This window comes from Epargyreus clarus, unplaced genomic scaffold (genome assembly GCF_041222505.1).
Source record: "Epargyreus clarus isolate Ecla_fem2 unplaced genomic scaffold, WU_Ecla_fem_2.2 ptg000023l, whole genome shotgun sequence".
In the NCBI taxonomy this organism is placed as follows: Eukaryota; Metazoa; Arthropoda; class Insecta; order Lepidoptera; family Hesperiidae; genus Epargyreus; species Epargyreus clarus.
Window position 1 is genome coordinate 15,882,996 of NW_027332230.1, and position 27,541 is coordinate 15,910,536.

The window sequence follows — 27,541 nt, forward strand, 5'->3', positions numbered from 1 at the left end:
CAATCCACTGTACTTTTGCTACTCTTATATTCCAAAAAATGTCAATTAAGACTTGTTTTCAAGCCATAGGTCCCGTAAATCGTCAAAAATACGACAAGTATTCACCAGTAAAAATCGGAATACAAATAGGTTGCAACAAAGTAAGCCTCCGAAGACCTTTGAAAGCTATCAAATAATGAAACAGATGAAAATAGTGTACACACAAGAAACCCAAGAAATAGGCGACAAAGGCGCTAAATAAAGTGCATCTTCTCCAGCTCCAAAATAAACGAATATTTTCCAGCTCCTTTTAAGACGTCTAAGAAACACGGAGTGTCCCCTGATAAACATTTCACGGGGTATCGTGTTTCAAACAGAATGGTATTCTCGAAATAGAATAGCATAAGTGAATAGCTCCAACGAACATTTAAATTTTAGTACTTCTTAGAAAATAGAAACGTTTTCTATTCACTTTGCAAATAGTAAGTTAGTATAAATGAGAGGAGATAATGCGAGATTATATTAAATCTCATACAAATTACTAATTTCTATATAATATTCTCATAAAAATAAGTTTGCATTCGTTCTCAGTATATTGTTATATGAGAAATAAAGTCGAAATTTATCAATAGGATAACGAACGGAAAATGTGTCGGTCTTATGGTGGTTTTATGTTTACTTAAGTGTTTATAAGTAGTCCAAACCCGCTACAGAATTCTTTACGGAGTACGATGTCTATTGGCAGTTTAACCTTACTTTGGTATACCACCGGTGTCAAAGGCAAACCGCCCGCCACGTGGGCAACTAAGATTTGCAAATTCCCTGTAACGATAAAGAAGTACAAAAACCTTATGTAACTAGGAAACATTCATTAGTCATTTTATGGTAACTGTCTATCTACCACGTACGGTTGGTTAGCCAGAGGTGGGCTCCTATGATTCGTACCTTGGACCTCAGATCGAGAGACCAAAGTCAAATTACTAAGCTAGCACAGCTTAATAACTACTATAACTTTTACTAAAAAGACAAACAAGTGTAATTTAGTTGAAGAGCCGAAGTTCTTGAGGCCGCTTTACAAACTTTATTTAAAAGGCTTTCAAGAACGCCACGGAAAAACATTTTTGTTTTAGTGAGAGAAAAACCGTGTAAAATGAATGTTTAAGGCCGTCGTTGTTCAACACAATGAGCCCCCATTAACAGTTTGACATTTACTTAGGAAGTCAATTAGTATCGATTTTGTTTCAAGAAATTCGTCTACCAAAATGTTGTTATTTTCGCTTCATTTTGGCTTGTTTTCTAATGTTTTGTAAAGATAATTTGCTTTGACGATCACTTTGCATTGTTTTTAAATCTGCGAACACTTTTAGGCGCTTTTTGTTCAAGTTTTTCTGACGTTTTATTAAAAGAAAATGTCTTCATTTCTTGTTTATATCTTAAATATAAAATTGTCGTGTCATAATGTTAATTACCGTACTCCTCCGAAACGGCTTTACCGATTTTCACCAAATTTTATATGCATATTCAGTAGGTCTGAGAATCGGCTACTATGTGTTTTTCATACCCCTAAGTGATAAGGGTTGTTCACCCTTAACCCTTTTTATTTTTGTACATATTTTTGTTTTTATTTTTCGATAATGTGGCATAAAAATAGATACAACCCTAAATTTTTCCCTTTTTATAACCAACCCCATTTTTTTAATAGCCATTTCTTTAATTTCATCATTTTTATACCGCTCGATATTAGATGTTTATTTTTTTTTCAGTCAGCTAGTATTTAACTAAAATTATAAATTATGAAGGATTCTTAAATAAATTATGAATAAATGATATGATAGCTTTGTCACTGTATATGGTTTGAATATAAAATCATTGTTATGTTGCTCGGTCACAAATTTAAAAAAAACGATCCAGAGAGAAATATATAGGAGCGTCATTTTGGATTCCAACCTTAATTAAAGCGAGTTGTACACACGTACGAATAACAAAAACTCTTATTGATTTATAGTAATCTTTTCCAACAGTCGTAGCCTACTAGAAAATACGATCAGGAAATATTTATCATGGCCAAATCAAAACGTCCAAGTCTGACCAATCCAATCGAAAAACATTTTAAAGTAATCACTAGATATCACTGTTTTATCTTCTTTATTCTCCTTTCAAGCAAGATACCAGTATTTTGGCATGTGCTTAACCTTATTTTCCTTTCTCCACCAATGGATTACTATTGCAATGGAACGATAATCAGTAATGCGACTAAGAACGTTTGTCCTTGTGAGAACCCAGTGTGGGACAGGAGTGTTTTCACAGAAACTATGCAATCAAAGTTTGGGATTCTATGCGAGTCCAACTGGTTGGTCAGTTTCTCGCAAAGCATTCACTTTGTAGGGATGTTGTTGGGTGCTTTGATATTCGGATTCCTTTCTGACAAGTAAGTAATGCAATATAAGTAATTGAAATGTCAAATACTTATTTAAGTTTTGAAGTATAAACTGAATAAGTAATACAAGAAGTCAACAAGAATACATGAATAGTATGGCTACGGAAGCAAAAGATTTGACGACAGAAATCTTTCAATTATCATAGGATGTATTCAATCCTAACATATCAGGCATTCCTGATCAAGCTATGCGCGTTCTCACCTTATTATCCATAAAATTAAAGCAGCTGATTATCAAATTTTCTAACTGATAGAGAGTGATTAATGCCGCCCAAGGACATTTTTGTAATCGACCCTAAGTAGAATTCAAATCGTACCTGAATTCAGCCAGGGATGCATGGCTACCTCTTAAAACTAACCGGGAGCCCTTCTTTATAGTGTTACGAGTATATTTTCAATGAAATATAAGTAGAGTATTTCTATTTAAACATGTTTTGTAACAATACTTCCTTCTTTCTGATTCCATTGTAAATATATTGTCTTCCAGGTTTGGTCGTCTTCCAGTGTTTTCTCTCTCCTGCCTCATCCTTGCAATATTCGGCTGCCTAGTCAGTGCTATGCCTACCGCTGCTTCTTTCATACTAATGCGTTGCTTCGAAGGTGTTGGAGCTGGTGCGGCTATTGTGATAGGTTACGTTCTCTGTATTGAGTACTGTTCAGTGAGACATAGAGAAATTATAACAGTTCTCTTCCATTTACCAATTAAAATTGGGCATGTGACCTTACCAGGTGTATCGTACTTATTGAGACATTGCGATGAATTCCAAATGACTATATCGTTACCAATATTCCTATATGTTGGTGCGCAATGGTTGCTGATGGAGTCCCCTAAATGGCTCTTGGATGTTGGTCACATCGACAAAGCTGTTGATGTTATGGAGACCTTTGATAGATTGTAAGTACTTGTTATGATTTAACATAATATTGGTTATTTTTTTATTGTTGAAATATTTACTGTCTTGAATAATCATTTACTACTTGCATTTTTTATTTTATTTTATTTGTGAAAACGAAGGCATTGTATAATATGATATGAAAAAAGAGATATACCTATATGTAAATTATATTTGAATATTTTTTGCAGTAACGGCAGAAAATGTGAAAATATTAGAGGAGAAATTGAGTCCTACATCGCAGGACAAAGCGATGGATCAAGAACACGCATAAAATTTTGGCAAATTTTCAAACATAAGAAGCTGACTTTAAATCTATGCTGTATGGCAGTTATTTACTTTCTGTGTGGGATAAGTTACTATGGCGTATCCCAGTACATTGGGAATATGAGTAAGAACATACATGCAAATGTAGCATTATCTGGAGCATTACTATTGCCAGGGACCATAGTAGAATTGTTTCTATTAAAATTATTGCCAAGGAGATTATTCTTGATGGGGACAAACTTTCTGTCGGGACTTTTTATGTTAATTGTCATCTGTATTCCAGTACATTTGACTTGGTTCAGAGTCGTTATTGCTTGTATTTGCAATTGCTTCTTCTTTATGTCGTTCATTATTGTCTTTCTCTACAGCGTGGAATTATTTCCTACGTCAATTAGAAACTCTGTGCTTGGTTTTCTTTCGGTGATTTCGCGGATAGGTCAAATCGTTGCTCCCCAAGTAAATGTGTTATCTGAATCAGCTTCTGGAATCATTTATGGGGTAATGGCTATATTCGGTACTATGGTATGTTACTTTTTACCTGAAACAAAAAATACTGAACTTCCTTCATCGCTGAATGATTCTAAAAGTCTTAGCCGCAAAAAGAAATTAGACAAAGAGAAAAATAATGAAATGACAAATCGAACGACACCGGATGCTATACAGATAAATTCTCGTGATAATATTAATGAGTCAGCTTTGTAGAAATTAATAAGTACTTTTATTTAGATAATGTTTATTATGTGTAATAGCATACTGAATCAAAAATATTTTAATTACATATTTACATAAACTTTATTAAGTTTAATAATGTATCAATGACGGTGGAAAGAAAAGAATATAATCGAATAATATCAAAGTGTAACATTTAACTATGAATTTGCTAATAAATATATATTTATTACATAATACAGAATTTCATTAAAAACGGTCCATCAATTAGTCCTGATCGGTCTACCGCTGGATATCGTCTTTATAGTGACGCAGTGTTACTACAGTAAATGAAATTTGTAGCAAATAAATACATTTCTGCTCGTCTTTTCAGTGAGAGAATTATCACTGAAAAGAGGTCCCTCCCGTCCTGTGGATATATTAGATCAAATATTATTAGACAAAGAGTGCATAGTAATCACTATTTTAACACAGTCACAGCATCATTCACAAACATAATTAATCCACAAAGCAATCAACAAAGACAAAAATTAAAACTTAAAAATACTAAAACAAAACTCTCTTTTCAAAACGCACCCGTTACAATAGACTCCAGTAAATCATTTCAGACGACCCTAGTTTTTGTAATATTATACAAAAAAGAGTAATTGATGGAGCGAGCTCAACAAAATTCCCCTGAATATTTTTATCTGGAGAAATTTACGAAGTTTCATCGCAGTCATTAGTAATATCGTCTGCTTGAATATCTTGGGGACTGACGATCTGAGCTGGAACCTAAGTTTATGATACCGTTTTATGGTTTGACTTGACTGGTTGCTGCTATAGGGGTTTCACCTCGTACATCGGCGTCACCGGTTGAAAATATTATCAGCATCGTTACATATGTCATTCATATCACGGTACGGACCACTTTTGGTATAATTGTTTTTAAACATTAAGACACTTAAGTACTTAGATATAAAGATTTTATTAAAAAAAATTAAAGCCGTTTTTATGTTAAATATAGAATGTTTCAAATAAAAAAATGCTAGCGTAAATAAGTGTACAAATATTTTCCTCATTACTGCTGAAGCAACCACTTTGAGTGGATAACCTCATTAAGCATTATATTTAAAAAGAAATGCTTATTCGAAACATAAATGTACCCAAGGAAGAAAACTAATTACATCTATATACGAGTAAGTTTATTTTTAAATTCAGATTTTTTCAATCCAATCCCGACACCTGATTCCTAAAAAAATTAAACTTATCCTCACAAAATATCAGTTTATTTTCCAAAACGTACCGCGACGTTGTTATTTTCAATAAGCCCTTATACCGGGATAATGAAAAAAGTTTTTATTACCGCAATACCGTTCGGTTCGGGCGACTTGGGCAATAAGTGGCAAGTAAGAAAATGTTTTGTTCAAATTTCAGGTCGTGTAATGGAATGTCCGAGTTAGGTGCTTGATAGAGATGATGTAAGCGACAAGCGATGAATTATTTCTTCGCTTTCATCAAAATCTTTTTGTTACCAATTGTACTATAACTAAATATCAACTGAATATGTATTTGCAAGTTACCTAAGATATCGTCATCATTGTAAATGTCCCGGCTGTGCTTAGTCCACCGCACTGGCCAAGTGCAGATTCTTCACACAACTTTGAAGACCACACGATGTCTTACTTTACCGTTATATCAAGTCATATTAAATCAAAGGTGCTTTCCTAAAATTCAAACCTCGGACCTTTCGATTAAGTGACCGAGTAAACACCAAATGTATTCTCTGTATCCAGTTAAACACATCTTTTTTCTATATTAATTTAAGTGTTTAGGTATATAACCTTACATAGGTTAGAAAAACTTTTACATTACCTAAAACGTAAATATTTTCTGATCCTAAAGTCCACCGTGAATATGTAATTATAAAATATCTTACAGAACTCGTAGTAAGACAGAACCTTAAGTTGTATTATAATACCTGTGTTGGTTTCATAAATTGTTACCTGTTTATCGCAGTAAATAACGGGATTTTAAGCTTTGTGTTTTATAATGGATAATTTGGATAGTTATTTCAATTTGAGTTTTAGATAAAAGCATTAAGGTTTTGTTGGAAAATAAATTTCAATTTTCTTTTATTTCGGCTTAGCTTGTTTATTAGATTTTCTTGGTACCTTCTTATTCGGTATAATTAATTACTATTACACAAGGCAGGTTTTCTATTGTTATTTGTGTCCATCTAAATTAAAACAGAATTAAATAACAAAGGAACATCAGTTAATCTGATAGTCAGTGACGAGCTACCCTAGAAATCTGTGAGTCTGATAGGAAAGGTCTCCCGGGGATAGGAAAGGTTGACAAATGCGACTTCTCAGAACCCTGTCTTGCGATTACAGTTGAACCACCAGCTATTTCCGTCCACCTATTTCCGTCTAATAACAGCAGTGTTAAGCACCGCTGTGTTCCACTTTCAGTCAATGTCAATGTCAACTGAATGCCAATCTCAATGTCTCAATATCAATGTTATCTGAAGCAACTAAGACCTCAGGCAGCAACGCATCTATTGCCAAACTCAAGTAAGAATCTAATCTCATATAGGATTTAAATCAAACGTACAAAGGCGGCAGTAGCCACATGCCATTGAAGTCTGCAAGCACGCTTGCTATTTCAATATTATAAAACAGTCGTTGTGGATAATATCATAACATTTCAATAAAGCTAGATGAAACTCCTTAATTTGTCACAATAAACAGCAATAGATTTAGCCAGCGGTTATAACATGTAATGGGCGTAACCCGCCAACGGCCGGCGGTAAATTTGGCCCTCGACCCGACGGTAATAGATGGAGCTGTTACCACACCCCAATGACCCAACGATATCGGTAAGTCTATAAAATTTGGTCCATTTTGAAATATTAGACACGATTTTCACCTATGATACTTTTTACCGATGGGTAAATTAATTATAATTTGACAAAATTGAGAAAAAAGTTGCTACTCAGATTTTGAAATTAATTTCAAATAAATAATTCAATTATATACAGTTTACATTTAATTATTTACCGTATTAACTTAATAAAAAAGTACATAAATAATATATTAATCAGGTTTTAAAATACTTATGAAAGAATAATTAAATATGATAAGCTTTATCTAAATTGTTGTCATTTGGAAGAGTCCCCAAAAATAATTAATGAAAAATAATTAAAATAAATAATGGAAATTATTTTCAATATGTCCTACAAGTCACAAGATACCAGCATGCTGTATTAAAATTGTACCCTGTGAATAGAACCAATAAATAATTGCCACCTAATGAAACTACCACTACTTAAATTTGGTTAATTATAATTTTAATGCCCAAAAATTAACTATAACGAATCGTATTCTAGAATCTACAATAATGAAAATTATAGAATAATGTTCTGGACTCCCTTATTACGGGCAATAACCCATGCCCAATATAATTATGTTATTAAAAGGGCTTATAAAATTTACTAAAATACTAGAAACAATAACAGCATTCATTTTTTAAATATAAAATAAAGCTTATTCAATGTTTCAATCACGGACTCTATAAAATTTAAAACTTGCAAATATCATTTATCTAACCACAAAGTTTATCAAGCTAAACTATAAAACCCTAGTTTTAAAACGCAACGTCATAAGTTACCGCAGTGGCCGGCGACATAAATTTGTCGATAACCAAATCCACAGCGTTGCAATCCTTGCCCAGAAAAGATAGCGCTTACGGGTTACAATTTGTAGAATTTTTATATTCATTCTTCGAAGTTCTAACACGTTAGCGCGAGTATTTATCGTAGATATTTATATAGTACAAACTACTAGTACTTATAAATTTTCAAAAAATTAAAACTCAAAAAGGTATATAATGTCTATCCATGTATATTCAGCCACCGCAGTAGACTATACCCTGAACCCATATCATGCTGGGAGACTCGTGCCCAACAGTAGAAAAATAATAAATTGATAGTGAAAATAATGCAAGTCGCCCATGATTCCACGACAGACGATCTACAAACAATTCTTCCAAATAAATAACAAAAGAGAATAAACATCCACCAAAGTTAATGGTAAATTTCTCGGAAGGCACTTACTAAAATTTAAGGTAATTCTTTCATTAGGTGCTTAAAATTCGCTTTGTGGCCCGCTGTTATGTATTAGCGTCGTAATTATGCTCAAAGGACATAGCAACTTAAATTTCTTTGCGAACGTGAGTTAACTTAATAGGCAAATTAAACGTGTTTTTGGCTACTGCTTACTAAGTTCCGTTTAAATTGACTATTATTGCAATTGTAAATACAAACATCGGGCTCCTTAAGATACTCGTAGGAGCATTATTTAGTAATCTCTATTTGAGATATCTACCTATTGTCTCAATACTGGGCTCGTGTCTCTACTCAGAATAAGCAGGATTGGGCCATAGTCTACTGCTGGCCAAGTGCGAATTGGTGGATTTGACATACTCGTTTCTTTGTTAACATTTTTTAAAGATCTGAGGTATTTTGTCATGATGTTTTCCTTCACATGATAATTAATTACTCAAACGCACATAACTAAATCACAGGTGCTTGGGGCTTGAACCTTGGTCCTACTGGGAGTCCATGTTTCAACCACTATACTATTATTAGGTAACGGTTACTCACGATTAGCGGATTTTATTTATTTAGTGTCAATATTTCTTCTCTTTCCGCTAAAGTCATTGTCATTCGACCCCGTTGTGTAGATCGTGGTTACGGAGAAACTCAATGAAAAGTCATTTACATTTTCACAGGAAACCATGATTCCAAGTCAATAACCTCGTTAAACCACGCAAAGCCAGCACGCCAGACAAAGCTAAACATTTTTTGCTTTTGCATCTCAAATCACGTCAACCTATTCAGACGCATCACTGCACGTAATCGTTGAATGAGACGGCGATATTATTTCCGTATGTGTGAACGGGATGCAAGATCAAAGCGTCAGCATTCAGTTGTCACTGTAATCTCCGCATTGTGAATCACAGGGGTTAGTTAAGCAGCCCATTAATTATTGTAGGTACACGATTGTACGTAGAAGGTATGGATGTCTGCACTACACATGCTACATACATTGTGGAGAAACTAAGATCCCTGTCTAAATCCCTTACATTTGAATAACATAATTTCATATTAATAAAGCTTACTTGTCCGAAACTAGAACTTTTGTATTTGTTTACATATTGGCCTATACATTTCTCATCAGCGCCCCCAGCGGATTGTATCTGAACTGATTGGAATAATATGGGCAAATACGTAAACAAAAACAAAAACAGTCATTTTTGTAAAAACGTAAAAACTCATATGTCGGGGGCAGGTCTAGGCGTTGAAAGCGGATGACGTAATACCAGATGCTGGTGGCATCTGCACCGGACGACATTCCTTATCGCCTTATGACCCATCTACCTGATTACTTTACCTGCTCTTCCTATAAAAAGGGTTGAAGCACTTGATCAGCACGCATTTGGTTTGGATGCGTCTCGGTGCACGGATCGCTGTCTGTTTCAATAGACTGTCCTAGCCCTCGCTATGGTTATTTTGCTATATAGTAGACTTACTGACTATGATAACTAATTTTATTAAATTATGCGATGCCGTATACTTGACCGACTGACTATGATAACTCATTTATTATTACTGAATTACTGACTAACGTGTCCCTTTAATGTCCTAATCATCTTTTCCCTACACATACTAAGGGTACTGATAATAATGTAAACATCATCGTAGCACCGCGTAGCGAGCGTAGTGTTTATAAGTAGATCGTAGCGCCACCTTTTTTCTTTAAGTGTAATAATAAGGATAGATGTTGTATGAAAGATTATGAACTTCAAATAAACAAGCAAATATTTTCTAACTATTTATTATCAAAGTCACTAATCTTAATGTTATACAAAGGATTCGTTTGCACAAACATATAAATATAATGGTACATATATATGACTAAAATTGTAACAAGTAACACATTATGGGTGTTATAACTGCATCTGTTGCTCGTACCTAAATAAAACCATTTAGATTCTTTACTTTTACGTCCGTTATTAACAAATAATTTATCTATCCAATGATCTAAAAAAACAAGAATAGGAATTTGTCATTATCATATAGTCAGAAATTGCCAAAAGTAGACGTTGACGTTGCTTATTAAGAGCCGAAATAGTAAGAAGTATCCATACAAAATAGCAATGGGCAATACAAGCAGACAATACGGATTATAATTAAATAAAAATATTTTTCACGTCGACGTACAGATAGATCGATTGACGCTACATCACCGATGAAGATAATATGTATTATAAAAAATGTTTTTCTATCATACTAAAACAAAAAAAAACATTAAACAACGATTTTCTACTGCAATAATGAAGTTATTTTTAAAATACACAGTAATATTTTCTGTTATAAGCCCGATAAGATTATCCACTAGAAGCTGTTACAAAGTAAAATTTTACTTAATACAAGCAAAATAAAAAACCTGAAGCTCTTTAGATCGTATGAATTTAATATTAAAATTTGTGCAAACGATTTCTTCCAGCATAATGAGATCTCTACGTCAGACTTATTAAAACTAGAATCCCATGAATAATATTCATAAGTAAGATTATGCTAAAACATGAATGTTAATTCGTTTATAAATAAATTGCAAGTGATGAAGTAGACAGTGGAAACTTTGATGGAAAGAGGATGACAACGTTTTAGACTACGACAAGAAGTACTGGTCATAGAACCTAGTTGTTTGACTTCGGCGGCACCTCCGCCTCACCTATTTCTGGCCTATAACAGCATTGTTAAGCGCCGCTGTATCCTGGTTTGAAGGGGAAGAGCTTAGTCCTCAGAGGTAGCGACGCATTAATGGCCGATCTCAGATAAGAAATTAATCACATCTAGAGTTACAATTGTCCATGGGCCGCAGCAGCTAAGTACCATCAGGTGGACTGCATGCTTGTCTGTTACTCTTATATTTTAAGAAAGATGATGAGAGCATTTAGGCCTACGTAAAAAAAGGTGTCTATTACCTTTTCATGTTCGTAATAAATTAAACTAAAATGATGGTTCCTTTCAAGTTAAAATCGTAGTGTTTATTTTAAGGACCTTGTCTAGAAATAAATTTGATGTTTTCAATTACTCTTTATAATTCGTTTCTTTTCATTAATTCTATTTTTGGTTTCATCAGATTAATTTTGGACAAACTTAAAAACGTTGAAGTAACTTACATTAGAGAATATTTTTTGTACTATTTATATTATATTCATTTCTACTCTTTTGTACCGACTAGTATGTACTCTTACGAATTGATCTCGAATATTGATAAAGTTGAAAATTCAACATCGCCTATACATTTTTCTCCATTATGATGAGCGTCCAACTTACTATGCATTTAATTAATAAAGCAATCAGTGTATGCACATAATGTTCCGAGCCGATGAAATATTCAAAGTCCAGTGATGAGACCACACTCCCGAACCACTTGCTCAGTTGATACTGGATTGAGGAACACTGAAATCAAAAAGATCAAAAAAAATATATCAAAGAATTGTTGAAATCTTTCCTTGACCTCAGTTGCTACCTTATGATCAAGATCTGAAACATGGCTCTCTTACTTATAATGAGTGGGAATTAGAACATACTCTTTAAATCTACTATGGGTTTCAGGAAGGTACAATTAAATGTCTAAACAGATTATTTTTCAAATTTACAACAACAACTGGTTCGACAGCGACAATATCATGGATGATATCTAACCATAAGTATCGTAATTATAAAAGTATTCAACTCCCAATCGCTTTAAACAATCACGTTGTTTTTAACAATAACTTTCTGAATCAGTAGTTAAAACTAACGATAAGATAGAGTGGTTGTCCGCGGGAAAGTAACTTCTGGCACATCTAAATATCGGGCGCTACAATAATATGTAATTGCTAAGCAGAATTTAAGTTTTCAATATGATGACCAGATATTTGGATATTGGTATCCAATATCAGATATACATGATATACTGTTTCAGATCACACATCACGGGACATATGGGATCAGTACATCATAATCATTATTCTGATTAACTTACTTGTACTGCCAGTGAACAAATCTTGATCAGGAATTATGCTCGCGGCTGCAATGGCGGCTTCGTCCAATACGATGACCTGAAACCAATGAAAGTAATCATCTTTTTCCATTCATGGACAACTATCTTACGCGTGTAACTTATAGATATATTCACACTAAGGGGTGAGCTAAAAAGGTACAGCCTTTTTACGAGAGAAAATCCTATGTGGTTTCCTCACAGCCGCGGGGTCAGCGGAAAAGATATGCCGGACTTCTACCGGCTAAAACCCCCGGTGTTCCTCTAGACGCCCTATATGAGAATTGCGGGTACGCTAAAATCATTCGGCCGCGGACCCGATGGCATGAGTTCTGTACCTGACTGGCTACGATCTTTTTTACATCCCAATAGATGACCTTCCTTAAACTAAGAAGGCCTGAAGCTTACTTCATTGCGACTTAGTATACGCATCGTTGGATATTTATGTAAAACAGCCTCACCTTCATTCCATCAGTATCCATCAACCGTGGGATGTCCGTTGCTTCACACAGAACATAGTTGACGCCGTCAGTCTTGGTCCTGAGTTCTCTGGATTTACTAGCTCCTTTTGCTGAGGCGTAGTCCGCTCTATGCCTCTATATTTTGAATTTTATCATTTTACAATATTTTGTGATACATATAATTTCATGAATAATTTACAATGGATTATATGACAACGTCTGACAGCGTCGAAATCGTAATTAAAAATGTACATATTTACATATTATGTTTTTGAAGATAATCTCCACTTTTAACAGAATCTACTAGTAGAAAGAGTTTTAATATGTAAAATGTTAACATGACATTGACATCTTTAACAAACACCAGATATGACGAACATCTCACATCCTCTACGTTCCCCTTATGACGAAATTGGAACGCCTCATATTCTTATCACGCCAGCCTCAATTAAATCAGAAAGAGTTCTAACTTACCTTTGGACAATCAACAAAATGCGCGTCTTGTACTTCTTGAATGGGTTCGTCAGTCTTCTCATTAGCTGGGTAAGTCCTGTGTGGGAGCAGGTCAATGGCGTTGGCGGCCAGAGACCAGAGGTGACCAGCGCCTTGCGACGCTCGCGCCCCCTTGCGGAAGTGTGGATTGATGGACAGGTTATGTCGTACGGAGTTCTTCCAACGTTCGTCGTTCGCTTTGTAGAAGGGGAAGCGGTCTCTGAAATAAGAATAATTTATGGTATAGAAACAATTTCAATATATGGCCTTCAGATTCAGAACTGAGTATTGGAGCATCAAACATGGTTACGGGAAATCCTCTGCTAATGTGGTGACCCCTCACATGGCACACCATGTGGTGGTGTGACTCCCGAACAGGAATCTCTTGTCAAAAAATTATTTATACCTGTGATTTATACTGAGATAAGAATTCATCACTATTTTACACACTTTATTGTATCCTTACTTAACCAACTAAGAATGAATCTTGGAAGTCAATTTGTTTAAAACACATGTTTTGGAAAGAAAATTGGCAAATAAACATGTAGAATAGAATATAACCAGATTTGCCAAAACAGATTTGAAATATTGTTTCCATTGTGCACCTACTCGTGCGATTACATACAGTAAGCTACCTGTAACAATAGACTACCATCGATATTTCGCAATAGGACACTTCATAAGCTAATTTTGTGGGAATACAGCGAACGTCGCGTTCGAGAGCCGATCAAATTAATGTTTATGAGGACAATGGTCAATAAATGAATATTCAGTCAAATTATTTCATGACGGATATGAGCAGTCGTTATACTATGGAAGAGTAAGTGGAAGTAATAACGTAGAAGGAGCAAATGAGTATGCGGTCCATCTGATGGTAAGTAGCTACTGCCACCCATGGACATCTTTTTTTTTTAACTTACTATAGGCTTGCGTTTGGCTGCAACGTTACCTGATGTTACGTGAGATGCAGCCTTGGATAAACACGCTTGCCTAGAAGTAGCCTATTTACCCTTGACTTGAACAATCTCAGGTCCTATGTCTGTAATTAACCCCAGATAAAATAAGAGTTCTACCTGCGGTAGGCAACAAATACATTTCTTCAGGGCTAAGTTGAAACGCCTCGGATAAGTATTTCTCCCTTACCACACCATTAAAACCAGAACACAGCAGCGCTTAACACTGTTACGTTAAGAAATAGCCTTTTAACCTTTTGTTAACAGAAATAGTTCATTAGACAAATAAAATTTAATAAACCTTCAATCCTCTCGCTTGGAATAGTACCCAAACCAACAAGCCAGCGGGGATCAAATAAATTGCATCCCGCCAAATATGAAGTATTTACTCTCAAATTAATTGAACATTGTGCGGTCGGGGTGGGATCAAATCGGGCATTTCATCTATTTGTGGAACAGTGTGGCATTTTGTTTGGGCACGAGTGGCGCGGTGGCCCATTGAGTCAATGATGGACAGAGCAAACTTTTGCGGTTGTAAACTGAATAATGGAGAACTCTCTAAAGGCTTCTGTATAAAATATATTTATTTTGGAGGCGGTAGAAGAATCGTATTCGATTTCGCAGTGCCGTTAGACATACATTGCTGCCATATAAGAACAATGTTCAGCGCTGTCATGTTGGTTAGAAGGGTGTCCCAATTGAGGCTTTAGGAAAGATTTATATGAGGCATTTTAATTTAGGCCTCAAGAGTAACGACACCTTTGTGAGATCACTCGATCCCAAGTCTTCAATCTTATCTGAGAGCTAATTAAAGATATTCATTCTTTAAAAAGAAATTACAATCACGCAAGGCATTCTGACTTAGGCCTCTGTGGCCAAACTATTGGATCTATTCGAATAAGGATTATAGGTAGTAGTAACAACTTATTACGAGGTAAACTACATACATTGTTGGTACTTAAAAAAACAACAACCAAATTAAAAAAAAACTGTCTACTACCGGTTAAGCAATTCCCACCCTACAATAAACTTTTGTCAACCGTACGAAATTACAGCCCCACAGTAACTTTTGTCAACTTATTAAATTTCCGGTGCTAAATAACCTACAAACATAACACAACGTCATCACAAATAGTAAAATCAATGAGTGTGTCTGTGAAGGCAGTACGCTAGCGCGCGCGCCCCGTCACCGCCTGGCACCGATCGATGCTCAGTCAAGCGTACATATCAAATTAGGTGTTTTGATCATGCGATCAGCCAATGATCAAAGACCACGTGTCATGTATGGGGGCTGTCACTTCGAAACGTTGCGGTAATTTTATTTTTAAATACCAGGTGATATACTGCGACGGTTACTTGCAACTGTTTTGCAAGGTGGTGATATCCAGAAGGGTTCACATTTTTTACAAAAAAAGATTATTAATTGTGCCTGTATTTTTAAGTTCATTCTTTTAATTGTACACTTATTCTAAACGCTGACACGTTCGCATTTAAAATGTAATAAGGTAAAGACATGTACATGTGACGTCTTACGTAGCAATATATCCGATATCCACTTCAGAAAGGAAGATTCATACATTTGAAATTGAATGAAGATATCTAACTAGTCAAGTTGACTGCACGCTAATTTGTAACTTCAAATTCATAAACAAAGGGCGGCGTATTTGTTTTACATATCAGTTTACACCTGTTTAGTACGGTCTACACTTGCACAGCAAGTCATTTAGTAGCGGCGCGCATTATGCCGTAACGCCCCAGCACCAACGCAGGCGATTAACGCCGGATATCCCGATAACGTACAAGTGGGGTGAACTAACGCTCGTACAACGCGATAAATTAAATAAATTGTCACAAGTGTAAGTCCAAATAGCGGTATTTCAATAAAATTAAGACTTATTCTTAAATTTTATGTAAATGCACTTTTATGGATTACGTTACGTTTTCGTAGGGACATCTCGGATAACTTATGTATTGGTCTTATTATATTCCACAAATATTATTGTACCAATCAACTAATCGAAGAGAAATCCTGGTTAATCAGAGCGCATTCATTTCTTCGCTTACGTATAGAAGTAGCCAACCAGCATTCAGTTCGATTGCTGTTAAGAGGCCCCTGCCGTCCATGGATATTTATAATCAATCCCAGATGGGATAAAACTGTGATCGACCACAAATACTTTACTACTCCTAAGGGCTTGATTGTAACACCTCGTTTTAGTTTATTTTCATTTTTATTAACGCTGCTGTTTTCCCCTTACACAACGCTACAAAATCATTAATTTTGGATATTTTGTCCAAGATTGTGACCCTCTTCGTATGTAATGTTAGTCTCTCATAATTCTTATACGAATAAGTTGAGAACAACGAAAAATAATATAAAGCCATTAAGGGCTACTAATCAGAGTGGGGAGGACTAATCAATTCTGTGTTTACACAATGCAATAACGCCCTTGCTTGTTCACTATCGGGATATCCGGCGTTAAACGTTAGGGCGTGCGGTTTAATGCGTTGTAGCTTTCGTTGCCTGGACTTGCATGTAATCATTATACAGGTGATTGTAAATGATGTGTGCATTCTACCAAATAGTAAATAGAATAACAGTTGTTAGACAAATGTTGGAATTTTTAATTTGATCTAAGCGTTATAGCAATAACGGTAGGATATTGCCTTAATTAAATATCATGTTTTCGATTTATTAAAATATCGAATTATAACAGTAGTAGGTATATGTATATTGTATAGCGTTAAAAACTTAAATAATTGAATAAATATAGTATCAAATCACAATAATTGGATGAAACGTGTCTAGGACTCGTGTCGTGACGACTATAGAACTCTCGAACTAATTTAAATTATAACAGGACAAGACTCGCCTTAATCACAAGAAGAGGCCGCTACAAGAATATAACAAGTATTGCATTCCAAACAGGACCTAATGTTCCAAAAAAATAATTCCTAACTCGCTCAACCCTAAACTGCCGATGTCAACAAAATTGCGTTCACAGCACCCATTACTGCACCCCCATCGGTGCGGCGATAAAACCGCTCTCACATTTTCGGTACATTTGGGGCATCGTGCATTAAACGCTTCGGGCACCGGGACTAATGAGCCGTACTAAATTGCCTTAGAATGCAGGTGCAGGGTTATTTTTAATTGAGCTATTATAAGCATACGAGTTTGGAGCTCAACTGATGTCAAGTGGACATATTTAGAATAGCCAGCAGGTGCAGTGTTGATAGGAGTAGAAAACATGATACTAAACTTACTAATACCCATGATCACCAGAGCGTAAATAGGTGTTCTCCATTAGATTAATAAGATGTATTGCAATGCATTGTAAAAATGTATTACTGAAAACTGAGATGAAAATCCCCTAAACATTTCATACTACTCTAACATAATCTACAAACAAGAAGTCAAAATTCTACATAATGCAGCATCAGACGTACATATGAATACCGTGTCACCAAGAAATCAGACATATATACGTGTAAATACTGATCTTAACCAGTTAAGCCACTCGTACTAAAACAGTTTCAGATGTCACTAAACTTCAGTATTATAATAAGTTACAAAGAGGTATACTGATCACGGCTTCCCGCAATGTGAAAAACCACGAAGTATTGCAATGTTGAAGGTGGTAGAACCCTTTGTGGTTCAACTTCGGCGTCACCCCGGCACACATATTTCTGCTTTATAACAGCAGTGTTAACCGCTGCCTAGTTCTGGTTTCAAGGGTGAGGTAAGGGAGACATACTTTTCCGAGGCGTTCCAGCTTAGTTCAAAGGGGTAGTGGCGCATCTGGGGCCTACCTCCGGTACGAATATCTAATCCTATCTGGAGTCGATTACAGATGTCCATGGGCGGCGGCAGCCACTTACCATAAGGTGAACTGCATGCTCGTCTGCTACTTCATATTATAAAAAGAAACTTACATTGAGTTGATACTAATTGACTTCCTATAATAAATCGCTACATTTAAGTAACTTATTACACAAATTAGTCTCGACAAAATGGTGCTGCCACCAATCTGTTGTATTCAAATAAATGGTCTTCCTACACTCACAGGCACTCTTATAACAGAAATAATAAAGAAGCATATAACATATTGCAATAACAGTGAAATTGCCTCTGCAATAACATCCGTTCTGAGAATTTTAGCATCGATACGATAAATTACGATACGCGCGCTGCGAATAATGAAAAAGTATTGAACTCGAAAGAAAACATCGTTTTAGATGAAGACTATATGCATTCCAATATGTAATTTTGCGCAATATGAAAAGAAGACGGCGTATGTAGCGATTCTTACACAAAAAACAAAAGAAAAATCAACAGCTCTATTGTATCGTGAATGCAATTTGTGGTAGAACCCTTTGTGGTTCGACTCCGGCGGCACCACCGCCACACCTATTTGTACCTAATAACAGCAGTGTTAGCCGCTGCTGTGTTCCGGTTTGAAGGGTGTGGTAAGACAGACTTTTCCGAGGCGTTCCAGCTTACTCCTCAGGGGTAGCGGCGCATCTGTGGCCAACCTTAGGTAAGAATATCTAATCCTATCTGGGGTTGATTACAGATGTCCATTGGCGGCAGTAGCCACTTACCATCAGGTAGACTGTATGCTCGTCTGCTACTCTTATATTATAAAAAGAAAAAAAACGCACAAAGTATACAAATACCCAGATCACGGAAATAAATCTAAATTCATCTTTTAAATTACTGCTTATCCGGGATCGAACCTGTACTGTACAAATACCAAAACAGTCATATTTGTCAAAACGTAAAAACTCATAGTAAGGGTACTGAAGCCTTTTGTGTAACTCGGTATAATAGTACATCACGTGGGTCATCTATATTCGTACATATCTTCATCAAGAAAGGGTTTTACTCCAGAAAGGTTTATTCTTTGAACCTGTTACGCTGTTCCAAGTTCGATGTCCGTCCAGACAGGCTCAGAGTAAAAAATTAAGATGACTTTAAACTTCTTCTAAGAATCATATGAGCATCCTTCCCCATTCTTGAAGGCGGAAAAAAATTTGAAAATGAAATTGAAAATTGAAATTGAAAAAAAACGAAGAAACATTCGATGGTAACCAATTCTATATACAGTACAAATCTTGAGAAATAAGACTATCGCCTCATAATTACAAGAGATGATAATTACAAGAGATAGAGAGTTGACAATATTTTTATTATATGAAATAGGCGGAGTTACACTGCTAACAATGCTTCCTACTCACACACCAGTCATTCACATCCACAGATAGATCCTAACCCCTAAAAGTACAATCAATAACCAATTGAAGCCGGATATCGGTCGATAGCGATAATAAATTAATATATAACGAAACGGCGATAACCATCTAAATCCCAATCGTGTCACGTTGATAACATTTATCAGGTAACATTGAACAGTGATTACAAGCTTAATTGTTGTTCTAGTGCGATTATGGGAAAATCGAATTATCTGTAAGCTCTAACTTAAGCTTTCGATTGAGCTTTTCGTTCCACGCATATCCCATTGATATCTTTAAATGTATAACACCCGATATTGATATTGATATTATATATACAAGAGATTCTCAAATGTCAACTTTGGCAAAACGTTGGATAGATTGATTATTAATATGGAGTGTAAGTATTTTAGGTACATCTTACTATAATGTCTCATAAGACTTTTTAAAATAACTACTTTTCGTGAAAGTTGTATCAAAGTGAAATCATTTTTGCGAGTAGCCATAAAACGAAAACATATCTGTTATGTATTTGCATTGGCGTATAAATAAGCTACATAACGTTTATACATATTAACTTTTAAAATTGCTGAGCATTTATAAGTAGATAATTATATTACTAGCTTACCCGGCAAACGTTGTGTTGCAATATAAATAAAAAAATGTTAAGGGTCAACAACTCTTATCACTTAGGGCTAGTAGCCGATTACTAAAAATGCATATAAAATTTGGTGAAAATCGGTAAAGCCGTTTCGGAGAAGTACGGTAACTAACTACTTTTGACACGAGAATTTTATATATATCTAAGATGCATTAAAAGGAAAACAATACAAAACGTATAAACTATTAGTCTTTACCGACCCACCCCGTCGCTCTACACAACAATATCTTGGAAATTCGTAAGCAACTTTAAACACAAAAGATACAAAGAAGGTCGGTCGCGGCAATAACATTACTCCGGTCTTTGTACGCGTAATTTGACGTAAGCGCTGACTGTGCTGTTTTAAGGTGCCCACACGTACTGAGTCTCCCATTGAATGCATCAGAAGTTTTTTTTTTTACCCGACTGAAAAGTGAATGCATCGGAGTTTTTTACGCGACTGTGGAAGGTAATGTATTTCGAGCGTATGTACGAGTACGTAGGTATCAATGTACTCCGCTTGCGTTCCTTTGGAGATGCCGGAGTCCTCTACGCAGTGTCGAGGACGGCCATTGGAAGGGTTTTACGAGGAGGCGATAAGAATCCCACATAACCCTGCGTCGCTCCCACGGCACCGGATACCTTTCGAAGGTTTCCCCCTCGTAAAAAAAACAAAAAAAAAGGTAGGTATGTATGTATTTGTGTCTATATGTGTGTATGTTTGTATGTACATATGTCTCAATCTTTAACACGCACTACAGCCCAAACGGCTTAACAAAACTTTAACATACGAGGTCTCCTCAACATATGTTACATGTGATACAGGCTATATTTTTAGCAGTCGGGTTACTGGTCTTATAATAATTGTCTCGTTGAATAAGCATCATTAGCGTCATTTAAAGGACTCTTTCACCTTTCTAAATAGACTTATTTAATAGTATTTTAAAAAATCTTTTTATAGTACTTTATACGATATATTCACTAATTTCTTACTAATACTTTTGTATAGAATACGTGCAATGCGCGTCTGTGGACGTTTACCTTTAGGTTCTTGATTATAAAATTGATGCTTACGAGTATGTTTACTTTTTGAACGTAGAAATTCAGTTTAATATTTATAACAGAGAAAACCGACATATAGCAGTCGGACAATTAATACTCGAGACGAACAATGGAAATAGTTAAAGAAAGCTACTAAGCTAGATTAATTCTCGGATGCAACGACAATTTGTATTTTCAATGGGAAGATATTTATGTTAGGAAAGTGGCATATTTTAAGGCTTGTCGCTTTTGCCCTTAAGCGTATCTCGTCTTAGCACACAATTGGAATCATTTTTTTTATTATATTTAATATAGGAGTAGCAGACGATCATGCAGTCTACCTGATGCTAAGTGGCGACTGCCGCCCATGGACATCTGTAATCAACCCCAGATAGGATTAAATATTCCTACCTGAAGTCGGCCACAGATGCGCCACTACCCCTGAGGACTAAGCTGTAACGCCTCGGTAAAGTAAGTCTCTCTTACCACACCCTTCAAAACGGAACACAGCAGAGCCTAACACTGCTGTTATTATGCAAAACTAGGTGTGGCGGTGGTGCCGCCGGAGTCGAATCACACAGAGTTCTACCACCTTTATGTTAGTATACATGTAAAACATAGATAAAAAAGAAATCATTAACTGGAAGAATACATAAAAGTAATAACTTTATTTTAACAAGAATAATAATAGTGTTATTCACACAATTTTGAAGTTATAAAATGTTAGTTATTATATATTCTTAAGATAATGAAGAATAATAGAATAGGCGCGGCTGTTTCTAAGCATAGCCCACTAGATAGGTATTTCTAAAAATATTACAAAATAGACTAACATATTTTAATATGAGGTTTACTTTTCTGCATGTATACCTCGCAACAAAATCGGTTTAAAAATTTATGTCACAAGTAATAAAAGTAAATATGTACGCCATTGTACGCCTAAATTCTTAATATTTAAACTATGATAAAATTATTTATGCATTCTGTAAAATTTACCTATAAATACTGAATTATAGTAAGATCCAAAAAAATACTATAAAATTAAAAGCCAATAACTTACATCATAAATTCATATTGTAAGTTTACTTCATGCACTTATGACAAAAATGTCAAACATATTATACAATGCCTTTAAAAACACTGCAGCTAAATACCATTTAAAAATACGACAGAGATTTTGATATCTAGATTACAATAGGAGTCCTCAGATTAATTTGTTAAAGATATGGCGAAAATACAAGGCCGTTTATTCTTAATAAAAGAAATATTGATTCATATGTAACTCTATTGTAACTGCAATATCTTTAGCGGAAAATTATAAAGACTTTGGGCAATAAATTAATTCCCAAAAATATTTTTAAAACTTACGATATCCATTGGTAAATCGCGGACACAGTCAACTCTCCCTTCTCCCGCAGCGCTCTTTCAATCAACTCAGGGTATGTGTAGGGCGGCTTCTTCGCTGGCGGCGGCGAGTCAGGGATCTTCATTTGGACCTCATCATCAGGAACCTTGACGTTGACGAACTGGTCAAGTCTGAAGTTGAGAAGCCACGCGAGGCTCGCACAGTCGTTGTCGTCATCTTGTTTCGATTTCCGTCGACGGTTTTTGGTTTTATCAACGGACCTGCTAGCCGCCATGGCTGTCACGCACTGCAGTGGAGTTTAGTTTTCGAAGCGCGCGTGCCAGCCAGTGCTATCTCCACACCGACCCCATGTAACCTTTGTGAACCAAATGATTATGATACCGGTGAATTACCGGTGGGGATTTTTATCGGAATATTGAAATAAATTACAGTTTCGTTTTATAGATTTTAATGCGTAATATTTTTTTTTTTTTTAAGTGAACCATGACCGAACTGATTGCTTTTTAATCTATGTACAAAATGTCATAGTATAAAATTGTTATGACACTGCGTAAATTTTATTTATATAAAATTTCTTTTTGACATATGTCTACTTATTGTCATAAACAATAAAGTCATGTCAGTTAAGAATTGTCACCCCAAAGAGGTTAAATGTAAATAAGAATATCTTTGACATCTAACAAAAAACGTGACCAACTATTTAATTTTTTGTTTCTTTAAAATATGTCAGAAATATTCACACCCAATTAAAAACTACTGTCTGCGAATCCGGTGACGTCGCATAGTATTTTTTTATGAAACACAACAATAACATACAAAATAAATATGAAAACTAAAGGGAGTTTAGCCGAGCTATTCATACCTATTCAAAGCCTTCCAATGCGATTACCGTATTGATAATTCCATTCTATTCGCTTGTATTCGTGGATTTATTCGATATTCGTTTTCCTATCGCTTTATAAAAGCGAAATATTTTTCCTTATACAAATAATATTTATTTTAAAACATTTTTTGGGCTTACTATTACAACAGAAACCTTTTGAAGCACGCACCGGCACGTGCAAAGTTATGAGCCAGTATGACACACTAAGGATTACGGGTTCGAAGTGCGGCCAGGCAGAAGTTTAAATAATTAATTTATGTTTTTGTCCTAAATCTAGTAATTTTGTCTAGTCGTATGTATTGTCTTTAAGTATGCTCATGGAACCCCAGACATACGGAATCCTAACACAAGAACTGTTTATATCAATGGGCAGTAACTAGTCTTTTGCATGCAGTTTGCTATTTATATTAATTTTTAAGCCGGTCAAGATCAAGTAGAGCTGATGCACAAAGACTTGGGCACTACCAAACATCACGTTTTATATAAAAAAATGAGTTTGAAGGATAGACGCAAATATGGTCTAGGATAGACTATCGGACGGTCATTCAGATGGTCGAATGGACGAAAAGATGAAGACGGATAGATGGATAGACGGACGGACGGGTAAACAAACAAACAAGGAGGTGCACGACTTACTGTTTTCTTTCCGAACCGTCCTATTTTGTATTGGGTTCCGTGCCATCCACTACAGAACCCTAAAAGTGTCCGAACGAAAGTAGATTACGGCGCGTGTTACAAATCAGTGCGCTAACGTTCATCATCGGTAAATCCGCGGAATCCGTGAAATCCGCGCGCCGGTTGCAAATTGGAAAAGTAATTGAATTTAAAAATGTCCGCGACCGAGCCAATGTGGTAATTCAATAACTTCGCTGTTTTATTGGACGAATGGCCGATTTTGAATTGTTTTACTTCGCTGGAATACTTTATGGACCAATGCTGGGCACGCACTATTCCCGCGACTGGGAATTCCCAGGAATTTTCATCATGACACAACTGTACGGCCTTTTTTACGAGAACGAAGGGGATACCTTCAAAAGGTACCCGATGACGTGGAGCGACACGGGTTATGTGGGATTCTTACTGCACTAAAACCCCCCGGTGGCCGTCCTCGGCGCTGCATAGAGGACTCTGGGTTCTCAAAAGTAAGGGCCCTACCCTGGGGGAGCAGTTTTCGCTCCTCCCCCGTAGTCACGTACAGTGGACTCCTCTTTTTTACTTCTATATTATAAAGATAAGAAATTTTAGCAACACCCTGTACCTACTAATGTGTAGAAGATTTCTTAGAATATCAAAATAAGTAGATACGGCATATAAATTCAAGAGATCCCGGTGAAGTGGCGGTAATGCGCAGCGATCATTAGCCCTTTACACCCGAAGATTTTTTTTCGCAATTTCCGATTCAAAACGTTTATTACGGCTTTATATATAGCTTAAGGGATCCACAAAAAATACGAAAAAAAATCCAGAGTTTATACGTAATCCAGAAATCGACCCGCACGATCGTGAGTCTCCGGTGGGAACTGTCACACTCACGATCGTGAAAATTGCAAAAAAAAATAGTTTTTTATCAAAAAATATTAGAAAATTAAAACAATTTGGAGATATTTAACATCACTGTCTTTATTTTCATTAGTCTTTATAAAAAATCTGTCTTGGCAATGAAACCTAAACTACGTAATTCTATGAAAATCAACATTCTTCTTTCTTCCGTTATTGCCTCCGTCTTAAATCCAGGTCTCCAAAGCGTAGGTATTCTTGGCTAGGGAATACATCCAATGATAATGCAGATGGAGAAAACTTTTGCCATATCTATTGCAATTAAATTAAGTTTTCGACCGGTTCTTCTTAGATAATATAAATTTGTGCATCTGGTTACATATCAAGAGCCTCATAATTAAAATATTAGGAAAAATATTTCTTTGGAAACTTTACTGGAGATGTTGGTAGGGATGTGTAGACCTTTTCAAGACTGAAAACGTATTCTTTTCCAAGCTATTTTTCGATGTGTTGGACGTGAAGATGCTCGGCGATGAGAAATTTCTAGGGATGATTTTAAAGTAGATGGTTGAGGTTCAGGCTCAAGTTCCAGATCCAATTCTAGGTCAGTTTCTATCTGAGGGTCTGCATGTGCTTCTAGATCTGTTTCAGGGCACAATTCTTCAAATTGAAACTCTTCTAATCTATTTGGTTGAAGCTCTTCACTTTCATGAAGATCTTCAATGTCCGATACATTTCTCCTCACCCCGCACTGGCAAAATCTGATCGTCATTTAAATGTACCCCTAAAATTGAAACAAACAAAATTGATATTGACGAAACTTACACATAACTAGTAATACCAATAAAAGCATTTTCATCAAACGTTATTCTGCACCAACAACCGTAGGCACACGATCGTAACAGTTGAAATTTGCAACCTAATTGTATCTAAATTGCAAGTTAATCGAATAAACTACTAAATTCCACGTATTTAGTGTTCTTTTAGCTTTCAAATTAGCCATAATTAATAATAGATACTAAACATTTAATACCAAAAATAATTATATACCTGTGACAGTGCGCGGGTCGAAAAAATCTGCCATCTTTGGACGAGTCCCTAGCACAACTGACCGCCTGCACCCCGCTCACTTAGCCGGTAGCACGTGCGATACTCTCCTCACGATCGATCGGCATCGGTTGCGTTTCGAAAAATAAGAAGCTATCACGTGGGAATTTTTTTAAAGTGAAACTCATGCTCATATCATCTCGGGTGTAAAGGGTTAGACGCAGTAGACGCTGTGCTCAATTGCAGAGTCTATTAAGATACGGATATTATCGTATCTTATACAGATATTAACGTATCTTATTCCTCGTACCGGTATATTAATACGTATTGATATGCAGTAGGAATTATGCTTAATGCTAGCCGATCGTGCTAGAATAGTGTTATTTTTTATCGATTTCGAAAAAGGAGAATTTTCTATGTTCAGTTCTATATTTTTTCGAGCGTTTGTCAATCTCTATAGCACGCTCTACAACGGTTTTAATATTTTTTAAATTTGAATTTTATATATGAAGTGTTTATTAATTTGAAAGTACAAGTAGCGCAGGATTAAACAAAATCAAAACTTAAAAACACCTATTTTAATTACCCTATTTTGGCGCGGCATACTTACTTATTTACAGATTCTTTTTCGTTTTTCTTTTTGTGAATACGCGACTTATAATACACAGTACATTTTATCGTTTTCGAAAATTTATTTCTATCCCGAACAATCATTTAAAATATACTTTTATGCCTATATCCCACGGGCTAATAGCATTTATTTGTTCTGATAAAATATACTATGATAAAACTCACTAACTGACAGTTACAATTGGGATTTTGCATGTTAGATTAAACGCTCATGTAACTTCTATTTTTAGTTTCAATTTTTGCTAATCGGTACAGTATTTTTATTTGCTATCATAAAATTTAACTTGACGTTTTTGAAAAATGCTAAATTTGAAAGATTTATGATATATGCGATGTTAAAAATGAATGATAGTTTATAATATTAGCATTATTTTTATAATATGAAAATTATTATTATTGATGAAAGCTTGTATAAACGTTATAGTTCAACCGGTGAAGTACCATCGTCACACTTACATGTGAAGCAATCATCTTAATCCTCAAGAGTGGAAACACATCAGTTCTGTATGGATTTGGCCACAGTTGGTTACACTTACCATCATTTACCTCACTGATTGCATGCAATTCGGCTACTATAGATACATTCTGCTAGAACCGATTAAATGAATATTACCTTATTTAAATACATTTAAAAATAAACCACATCAAAGATAGTAAGCATTCGATGCACCCCTATAGAGAACGTAACGGAATGGAATGCGAAATCGTAACGGAATCCAATTTTAATTCGATCACGGATACCGCGTTCCATTGCAATTCAATTGATTCCAAAAAGGCTCAGTTTAACTGAAGTCTCTTTGTCTCTCGATGTTTCTATTTACCATTTGCAGTTTGTGGAACAGTGGAACGTTTTAATGAAATTCATGATATAAGCTGAAGAAGTGAATCGAGCTTAGAAAAATATTTTTATCTCGCTTTTAAATTTATTGGATATTTTTAGAAATGTAAAGTTTAT

At 35.5% G+C, this 27,541-nt stretch overlaps 2 protein-coding genes and 1 long non-coding RNA gene across 4 annotated transcripts; 1 reads left to right on the forward strand and 2 right to left on the reverse strand.

Moving 5' to 3' along the window:
* Positions 1-1,956: 1,956 nt before the first annotated feature.
* Positions 1,957-4,281, forward strand: LOC140751801 (organic anion transporter 3). The gene is made up of 3 exons (XM_073085844.1): positions 1,957-2,407; positions 2,904-3,311; positions 3,501-4,281. Exons 1-3 carry the CDS (start codon positions 2,040-2,042, stop codon positions 4,276-4,278), a joined length of 1,554 nt encoding a protein of 517 aa, XP_072941945.1. The 5' UTR covers positions 1,957-2,039; the 3' UTR covers positions 4,279-4,281.
* Positions 4,282-11,281: 7,000 nt separating this feature from the next.
* Positions 11,282-22,994, reverse strand: LOC140751820 (forkhead box protein L2). 2 transcript variants are annotated; one of them, XM_073085879.1, is made up of 5 exons: positions 22,532-22,991; positions 13,277-13,514; positions 12,803-12,937; positions 12,327-12,402; positions 11,282-11,758 (listed from the first exon to the last, which is right to left on the reverse strand). In XM_073085879.1, exons 1-5 carry the CDS (start codon positions 22,801-22,803, stop codon positions 11,694-11,696), a joined length of 786 nt encoding a protein of 261 aa, XP_072941980.1. In that variant the 5' UTR covers positions 22,804-22,991; the 3' UTR covers positions 11,282-11,693. The 2 variants fall into 2 exon arrangements, with proteins under 2 accessions (XP_072941980.1, XP_072941981.1); XM_073085880.1 differs by lacking the exon at positions 12,803-12,937 and having other exon boundaries at positions 22,532-22,994.
* Positions 22,995-25,014: 2,020 nt separating this feature from the next.
* LOC140751646 (uncharacterized) lies at positions 25,015-26,136 on the reverse strand. The gene is made up of 2 exons (XR_012103371.1): positions 25,960-26,136; positions 25,015-25,693 (listed from the first exon to the last, which is right to left on the reverse strand). It is a non-coding gene; the product is annotated as an uncharacterized LOC140751646 (long non-coding RNA).
* Between the last annotated feature and the right edge of the window lie 1,405 nt (positions 26,137-27,541).

Bases quoted from the DNA above. Each gene is read 5' to 3' on its own strand.
- LOC140751801 (XM_073085844.1), top strand. From the start codon at position 2,040: ATGGCCAAATCAAAACGTCCAAGTCTGACCAATCCAATCGAAAAACAT. The intron at 2,408-2,903 runs GTAAGTAATGCA...ATTGTCTTCCAG, and splicing joins TTCGGATTCCTTTCTGACAA to GTTTGGTCGTCTTCCAGTGT. The intron at 3,312-3,500 runs GTAAGTACTTGT...TATTTTTTGCAG, and splicing joins ATGGAGACCTTTGATAGATT to TAACGGCAGAAAATGTGAAA.
- LOC140751820 (XM_073085879.1), bottom strand. From the start codon at position 22,803: ATGGCGGCTAGCAGGTCCGTTGATAAAACCAAAAACCGTCGACGGAAA. The intron at 13,515-22,531 runs GTAAGTTTTAAA...TTCTTATTTCAG, and splicing joins GCGATTTACCAATGGATATC to AGACCGCTTCCCCTTCTACA. The intron at 12,403-12,802 runs GTGAGGCTGTTT...CATTGGTTTCAG, and splicing joins TGGATACTGATGGAATGAAG to GTCATCGTATTGGACGAAGC.